At 39.6% G+C, this 9301-nt stretch overlaps 1 protein-coding gene across 1 annotated transcript; it reads right to left on the reverse strand.

Moving 5' to 3' along the window:
* Positions 1 to 21: 21 nt before the first annotated feature.
* On the reverse strand, positions 22 to 9073 carry LOC104269935 (scaffold attachment factor B2-like; the record flags this gene model as incomplete). The annotated part of the gene is given in 15 exon segments (XM_009877045.1): positions 22 to 148; positions 367 to 445; positions 628 to 740; positions 1455 to 1567; positions 2395 to 2434; positions 2804 to 2941; positions 3467 to 3533; positions 3536 to 3744; positions 4318 to 4454; positions 5010 to 5098; positions 5840 to 5985; positions 6820 to 6920; positions 7018 to 7167; positions 8226 to 8326; positions 9024 to 9073. Coding segments are annotated over 15 exon segments (1660 nt in total), but the record flags the coding sequence as incomplete, so codon positions are not given.
* Positions 9074 to 9301: the final 228 nt, after the last annotated feature.

The raw sequence follows: 9301 nt of genomic DNA on the forward strand, positions 1-9301 counted from the left end.
ATATATATATATATAGGGCTTTCAGTAGCGGCGTGTAAAACGGGGTTCAGTCGGCCTGTTTGTCCGCTCCTGGCCTGCAAACACTCCTTGCATTCCGCTACTCTGCATCATCTGGCTCTGGTTTCCAACTTGTGTGAAGCCCCCGCGCCTGGAAAAAAAAACCAAACAAAAAACCACACAAATTGCAATTTATTGAGAAAACTTGATACTACTGTGACTGAGAAAAGATGCTTGCTTTGTTTTTTTTCTACTTGCCAATCCATAATTAAGTAGAAGATGAAAGTATTATTTTTCACAATCGACACAGGAATGTCTTCTTTCATATAGGTCAGTCAACTTTTATAAGAACATTATGAGCACTCTGACTAAGCTTCTTATCCCGACACCCCTTCTCGATTCACCACATGGCCTGGTCCTGACTGACCAGGCATGCTTTTATCATCACCTAATTCAAAAGGAAAAAAAAAATTGTGTTCTTTTAATTACAAAGCCACTTTGTTCCCAAAATTTTACTTGCTTTTTCGGTAATGCTGTTAAGGCTCCAAATAAATTTTAGCTACCACTTGAAGTCCAACAGCAGTAATTCATAGAAAAAATAGCAATCACACTGGTAAGCAGCAAGTGTACCTTGCCATCTCTCATGATCCTGTCCCATCATTCCTCTATCCACATTTCCCTGACGTGAACGAACTCGATGCCCCTCTAACTTTCGACCATCATCTCCCCAGTCATGTCCAACTCTTAAAAAAAATAAAAGAATGTCTTCTAGGTGTGTCCCTTACCCATTTAGCAAAATAGGGCAAAGCCAAACACCATACCCCATAAAAAAGTGTGCGGAATTGTTAAGATGTATCTTTAGTCATCTCATGATTTCACTAAAAATTGGCCCAAGAGAAATGATGAGAAACTGGCTGAACAGCACCATTCATGCAACAAACCTCATCTTTTCCTGATCTAGAGAGATATAACTGGTATCACTGTGTACTAAGTGTATTCAAAAACTTAAAACATCAAACCATTCCTTGACTGCCGTTCCTCTGTCTTGCATATTTCTGTGGAACTGAACACTACATATCCAGAATGAGCCTAGCTTGACTAAAAGCTTGGAAAAGAAATAGCTACAGTTCCAATCAGTCTGGTTCCCCACTCCTACCGCTGCAATGATTCTGACTCAGCTTCCTTAAAACCCCATCGCTAGCCACCACAAATGAGACTTTTTTTCCGGCATTATTGGAGCATCTGGTACACGACCGAATCTCATCTGCATTTCTGAGCTGAGCTAACTGAGCAGCACTCTTTACGCACAGGGGAGCTTCTCCAGATACTCACAGAAACCATCCAGAGAGAGGATTTACACTCATCAAGCTGCTTCTGCTGTCACCCTTCAGAAGGTTCACCAAGCATTAGAATTTTAAAAGCCGACAAATCACTTCCCTTACTTCATATGCACTAACCGTGTTTGTGGAGGTATCCCTCTCCCTTCGCTCATTCTTCTGTCAGACCCATAGCCGCCCCAACCATCCCGCGAGTGACGATCGGGCCCTCCGTGGCGTTCATCTGGGTAATGCTAAAAGGCAAATGGTACGGAGTTTTGCTAGGACTCGATACAAGTTTTCTTTCAGGATTGCAAAAATTCAGCTTCCCATAGGATGCATTTCTATAAGCCATCACAAACTAAAACAGCAGCTAACTCATTTTTTACTGATTCCACTGTTTTACACTGTGCACGGTTTGCTCTAGGCATTTATTTTGTTTCACAGCACAGATTCCACTCTGCTCATCGGTGACGGAAGGCTTTGCTTGGTAGGGTGGAGTTTTTTTTAGTTTGGCTGGGTGTATTTTAAGGCTTACATTCCAGCTCTAGCACGTTCATTTTTACATACAATATCGGCCTACTTTCTACCTCTCTTCAGAAATGAAAGGTTTTGCATACCACTGCACTACCGGTTTTCGTATTTGTCCTTTTAGTCATCTGCCCTGTTCAGTAATTATTTTCTATAAGCCATTTATCTAAAAGTAAGAGAGGGGATCCCTCACGAGCTAATTGTAAGACAGCACAGTAACTACCTCTTAATGCAAAACAGTCACCCGATATGGTTTACCAGAAAACTTTTATTGCCACATACCAGTCTGAAACGACGTTGTACTGCAGCTCCCGTCCCTCAGAGGTTTCCCCCAACCCCGATCTCTGGCTACCACCGTAGCGGAGGACAACTTAATAATTTATGTTCCATATGTTAGCATGCAAAATCAGTGGCTGCTTGAACATCCATTCAGTTTAAATGCAGTGTTGGTTGTATTTAAGAACTAGGCAGCGTGTGCACCGAGTTCTTTCTGCTTTGGGCTTGGTTTGTTTGGCTTTTCAACTCAAGTGGTTATCCGGGTATAACTCACCTGCCCATCTCGATCTGGTACTCCTCTTGAGCCGTCTCTTCTGGAAGAAAAGAGAAAAGTTTCAGTCAAATCAACACAGTAACTGTAATTCCAATCTCTGTACAAAATATTCAAGATATTTCATAGCATAGAATGAGATCCAATAACATCTATTACTGTAGCACGGTAAGCAAAGCATCACTGAGGCACAGTCACGTACTCAGCAGTACTAAGGGAGAATACTGAATGAACCTACCATATCAGAAATGAGTTGCGAGCAAAAACAAAGCGGTTTTTTGCCAAAGAGCACACAGAAGGTATTTCTGATTCTGTGGAACTCAAAATCTGCTCTACCTAGGCCATTAGTAAACCACAAAAAGACAGGTAATTTCCATAAAGGCACAGGAAGAAAAGAAGTCGCCTTGCCAACCTGTCTAAACACTGATCTTGGTATCGGCCACGATCCCTGTGGTCAAAGTCGTGGAAGCGGTCTTGACGACTAAATTCAGAATGATACCTATCATCCATTGCCATTCGCTTCGCCTCTGGCCAGTACGGGTCATCTCTCCTGCAAAGGTGGTCACAATTAGCAGTAGTCTCAAAACAATCATCATTTCCCGCTCTCTTGATACCAGACCTCATTCAATCCAATTATCCAAGCAATTATTTTTGATTTATAATCAAAACCCCTTGTGTACTAAGTAGGCATCACATTTCAGTTTCAGAGGAAGCTGAGTGTATTGACACTTAACAAAAGCCTTCATCCCAGCACGTGCTGACATAAGACAAGAATGAGTATCTGTTTCCACCGGCAAGCATGCTTTAGAGTCAGTATGCAGTCCCTTTTCTCATCGCTCATCTTTGAGAAGTAAGAATTTTTAACCTGCTGTAATATAACGGTAGTTACAGGTATACAAATATGGCATTTGCTCTTTGTCAAGACCAACGTTAAAGCATTAAAAGCAACAGGTAAATGTTCGAGCTCCCACGACTGCTTTAGCACGCATATTCACAATTTACACAGGCTTCAGAAAGCTCTATCTGTAACTGGGGGTGGCCAAAGAGTTTAGAATCTCATCACAGTTATCATTACCTGCCATCATGATCATAAGGCCTTCTCATGGCAGATCGCCGTTCTTGTTCGTAGCGCAGCTGTTCACTTCCCTCTCTCGCTGGATTCGTTCCTGTTCTCGTCTCCTTTCCTGCTCTATATGCATTCTTTCTCTCTCCAGCCTCTCTCTCTCCAAGCGCTCTCTGTCAAGACGTTGCCTTTGAAATTCAAGTCGCTCTCGCTCTCTCTGCAGCCTCTGTCTTTCGTCCCGCTCGTGAAGAGCTTGAAGGCGCTGTTCTCGTTCTCGCCTCTCTCTCTCTCTAATTGAAAAAGAGGTATTTTGTTTTCAATTGAGGATCTGAAGTCTAAGCTTTCTTGCTTCTTTGTTTTGTGTGGGATTTCCCGTTTGCTTTTTTATTTTATTTTCGTTTTTTTCAAGTTTCTATGTTCTTCCCACTAGCTGCTTAAGTGTGAGTGATCTCTTCTGAAATAAGCTGCAGCCACTTGGTGGAGGAAAAGGAGGAACAGGAAGGAAAAGCTTTCACATAGCACAGCACATTCTATGACAGAAGTCTGACAAAGTATTTACAAACTTCTAGGGAAAAATCAAGTATAGAAATTCAAATCCGATTGAGTAGAATCTGAGACCTGCAAGCACCTACAAAACGTATTATTCAACAAGAGTCTCCTGAAAAGCATAGGTTGAGAGATCAATTTCAGTAAAAACCTTCATAAATTGGCGTTGTGTCTGCTTTAGCGATAGACTAGTATCAAATCGATCTGACGCTAAAGTGGGAGGGCCAGTACGCTACTTGGCAGCCTGTTCAAAATGCAGAAAAGGGAAGTAAAAAGAAATACCATTCAAAGTTTAGAGAGAAACTGGGAAAGCTCACCGGCGTCTTTCTGTTTCCCTGATTTCTCGCTCCCTCTGCCTCTGACGTTCACGTTCTCGCTGTTCTTTGATTTTATCAAACGATAAAATATCTTGCTTTTCTTTGCTCTCAGATTTGCGATCCTGGCTTTTTGTACTCTAAGTTAAATAAATAATATATTAATTGAACATAGTGCATTTTTGTAAAAAAACAAAAAAAAAAAGGCGCAAAATGCCTACCTTATGCCAGTCTGAACAAAACTGACTACTGTACCTTCCTGGAGATAACTAATGTTGGAATTTCACTGCAGCGTAGGTTGGGGAAAGGCACCCCCGCACTTGGATAGAACTTTCTCCAAAGAGTTTAAATATATATAAATACTAGTGGCACGTGATCTGACTTGCACCAGTGGCAAATGATACACCGCTTTAAAGGTCACCAGTCGCCACATTCCAATTCAAAGAAACACATCATCTCAACACCATTTTCATATTGAAACTCTACTTCTCCAACTAGAATAGCAGTGACAAGAAGTATAAAGAATGCGAAGCATAAGCAGCATTTACCACCATTAACACCTTAATGCTTTCTGAAAAGTGATAAAAGGATAACTGTTCCCAATATGCAAGGCAAAGAAAATTCTTCAGATATATGCATATAAAGTTATTTGACATCTATTTTTACATGAATGCTTCTCAGAAAGTTGTACTTACCCTCTCTTTTGATGTAGAAGTTTTCACACTGATAACGGGTTCTCCTTTAGATTTGTCCATTACCACTGTCCTTTCAGTTCCTCGACTTGCTGGAAAACAAAATACATCCAAGAATAAATAATACACAAGACACTAAAAAAATTTTTTGAGACTTAAAATGGAGAAACTAGGCAGTAAAAGAATAATTTTACTGAAGTTTTAAATAACTGAACTTACAAATAATAGATTTAAGATTTAAATAGCTTACCAAGATTTGGCCAAATTGAGGGTAGGGGCAGTAAAGCTATCACAAAATTACAGTAGTGTTTCTCAGCTCAGATGACAGTTAAAGGAAAGCAAATTTTATTTCATTCTTTTGCCTGCAAAATATATCCTTTTGCCATAGTTAATGGAGTTGGGGGGAAACAAAGGAAAAACGCACACAAAACCACACACCATGTCTGGCCTAAACCCAGTCACACTTCCCAAAAATTCACAGGTTGCCACTTTGATTATTTAAAGCCTGGTAACTATAAAAACTTTATTGCTAAGCTACTAGCGTTCTAAGTCAGGGAAAAAAGCTTTCAAGGTATGCTTTGTGGTCTTTTTACTGAATTATGAATCGCATCCAGCAAGAACACTGCAGTCTTCACAAGCTGAAGTCTTCAGATCAGCCACAATTCTGAACATTTAAACTTCTTCCATTTCCTACTTAGCTGATAAAGGAAATGATTTTGGATGCAAGGTAGCAGCTTTCTTGTAGTCACCTATATTCTTTGTACCTCTTTTCTAAAATTTGATTTTTGAAACAAGTATCCTTGAAAACATTTCTGAGAGGCAGCTAGAATTACCTGATTTGCTCGCCCTAGACCTATCGGAGGATCCAGCCTTTTGTTCATCTTTCTCTTTTCCTTCCTTTTCATCTTTTCCATCTTTTTCTGATTTCTTTGCATCATCCTTTTTGTCAGTCTTCTCCTCCTTCTTAGCACCAACAGACCTGTAGGTATAATTTGCTTTAACAGAGAACCTACCAAGAAGTGCTATATAACTGATCAACTCAACCATCCCAAACAAAAACAAACCAAAAAACCCCACACTAATCACAAAAACCTTTCAAAGGATATACTCAAAAACCCACTCCAAGCGCCTTCCATGCTTCTGTGCTGAAGTCAATGCCTACTTGCATGCACAGTTAAGAGCAGCAACTAATAAACTGGAAGTCTTCTGCCCTGCCTCTAAGTACAGTTAATGCTTAGCATTGGAGGAAGAGGGCCTATCCAGGTAAAGCTCCACCGGAAGAGTTTTTGCAAACAAATATCTTAAACGTTCAGTCCAAGTAGGCCAGCCTGCCAAAAGCACCTCCTTTGCCAAATCTTTTAGAATTTTATGAGAAAAAGAATATAGTAAAGCAAAATGCTTCTTTGAAAAGCACCTGACCACTCAAAAACTAAATAATGTAGTATCGCTCACTAACCATGCAGTCGATCAAAAAGACAGACTAAATCCTACAAATATTTCTCAGCTAAAAGAGCAGACCGAGCCAGAGTCAGGTCAGAAGATGAATGGTTCTGATGAAAACTAATGGTTTATCTAGAAATGGCCTGATATAACTGACAAGTTTTTATACTAAGCCCTGAAGAGCTCTGTACCTCTGAACGCAGGACCAATAGAGATGCACTTACTACTGCAGAACACCAATTTCAACTTTTCAAACATTACTCCTATTTCAGAGACAGCGAACTGAAATTTATGACAATTACTGTTCACTTTGGTCATGTGACTGCATTTCAAACAAGTGGCATTTAAACACAGAAAAATACCCAAACTTTACTTCTCAGATTTGGACTCTGCAGAATGGTGCCTGTCTTTTTCCTTCCTTGCTTCACCTTCCTTTTTGTCTGAAGGCTTCTTCCCAGCTGGTTCATTTTTTGCCTATAATTTTAGCAAAAAATATTTTTATAAAACAAGACAGAATTAAAGTTGCACATTTTCATTTTCACTACACTGTCATGGAATAGCTATCACTTACCTTTTCCACAGAAATCATTTTTCCATGCAGTTCTGTTCTGTGGAGATGATTAATACATTTAGTGGCTTCTTCAGATGTTGACATGGTAACAAAGCCGTAACAGCGAGCACCAGGACTGCGAGCGTTTGTCACTACTTTTGCGCCGACCACCTTTGGGGAAAGAAATCATTCTGTGTTTGCAGATTTGTTGTCAAATAAATTCTAACTTAATCACTGTTTGAGCAGCTCCATCTACCAGTATCACACAGTATAACACCTATCTACTTTTAACAAGGAGGAAATATTCTCAGCACACAACATTCCATGTTTTAACTTGACCTCTATACTGTCGGGCCAATTGTGCTCTGCAAGTGCCTCGCTGAAGACTACTTCATGGAATCCAACGCGAACAGTGTTTACACCCAAGTCAACAGCAACACAAACACTGACGAAAAGGTTCAAATTTAAGATTATTCCATGTGTTCTGAAGTAAGTATAAAATAAACACAAAATTTTATGAAGTGGTTAAATCCGATTGTGGAATAGATTGTTGATACAACCCTGCTGAAAAAAGAGACCACCGTAACAACCAGCTCAGCAGATTTATCTTCACTTTGCTGAGCAGGTCTCTAACTTAAGGAAGACATATATATGCACGGAAGAGTAGAGATGTAATAATAAAAATCTGAAAAAAAAAAAGGCCACTACTTTGTCTTTTCTTACCGGACACCTCTGCTAGTTTCTGTTCACAGATAAAAACCGTTGAGAGTGTACAGACACATGCTTAGTGACACGAACGTCTGATATTACATAAAGAAATGTATTAGGAGGAAGAGGAGATGGTCATGGAAAGAGTTTCCTTCCACAACTTCTGCTCTCATATCCTAAATGGCACTGCAAAACAAATGCAAGCCTGCCTTAAAACACTACCAAAAGGTGTAATTACACTACAGCGCACTAGATGACGACCCACCAGTCTCTCCTCTCTAGAATCACCTCATTTTCACAACTATCTGCACAGAAGCTCTTGGAAACCTGGATTTGTGTCTGCCCCCTCTCCATTTCAGACAACCTTCTTTACGAAGTATGCTACTTCCAGATTCAGAGTTTCAAAAGAACAGAAGAAAGTGCTTAAGCTGCTCTATTATTCAGTAGGAAAAATAAGAGGTAAATTTAAATCTGTTTAAATTGATAAAAAGGTTTTTTTAATTTTCATAACCACTACATACCTTTCCATACTTGCTGAAAAGATTCTTCAAGTCTGTAGCTCTAGTAGAGGATGAGAGTCCACTAACCCACAAATTTCTGCCAGAACCACTACCCACACGGCCTGAGGTAGAGAAAAATCAAACATTAAAGGTCCATGTAGCACAATAATACAACAGTGAAAAAGTAATCCCCCTACAAATCACACTCGTTCCTCATAAACCTCTTAGAACACAATTTCACTTAGGCCTCTTGCAATCAATAGACACAATGCAGCCTGCAAAACTGAACTTCTGAACTCCATACTAGATGTGCCTTTGAATAGTCTTCATCTACATATTGTCCTCCTACAGGACAATTGCTTTTAGAAGTACAGCTAATGTATTACATGCCAATTCGCACAAAACTGTAAGAAAAAAAACAAAACAAAACCACAACTTTACACCTATGTTACAACCACATTGAGGGTTCCCTGAATTAACAACCCTCACCAGAACTGCCACACTGAGTATAAACCTATAGATTTAGGCACATGTGGAGATTTTTCAGACAAATCCTAGTCTTGCCAATACCTATCACCATTCGTGAACCTAGAGGAACCCTAATAATTAGAGTGAAAATGCATGCACGCTTAGGGAAACAGAAGACAAAACAAAAACAAGCAATGCAAGAAGAGCAAGTCAAGAAGTAAGTAGAACTACTATTCCATTTGCTCCTTTGAATGTTTGCTTACTAGAGTTGTCTCATAAGCAATGCCTAGATTTGACCTCGTAACATTTTTCTTCAAGTCACTTATACACTTTTTTTTAAAAAAAACATACCTTTCTCATCCTTTGCGATAATCTTTGTATCTCTGTCCTCCTCAATGGGGCTGAAGAGAAAACACCATGTTATTCAACCAAACATAAGCAAAACCAATGTTACTTCTAGATTGTGCACTAAAACTGCATACCTACCAGTAAATTAGTTCTGAATAAAAGACTGTCTTTGCAAATATATAGATGAGTGACAGGAAATACAAGATTCGTATCCTTAAATGGACAACTTTGTTTTGTAGACGGCAGAAACGAGTAATTTAAGAAAACAACCTTTGAAGGTT

Source organism: Apaloderma vittatum, unplaced genomic scaffold (genome assembly GCF_000703405.1).
Source record: "Apaloderma vittatum isolate BGI_N311 unplaced genomic scaffold, ASM70340v1 scaffold45009, whole genome shotgun sequence".
Classification (NCBI taxonomy): domain Eukaryota; kingdom Metazoa; phylum Chordata; class Aves; order Trogoniformes; family Trogonidae; genus Apaloderma; species Apaloderma vittatum.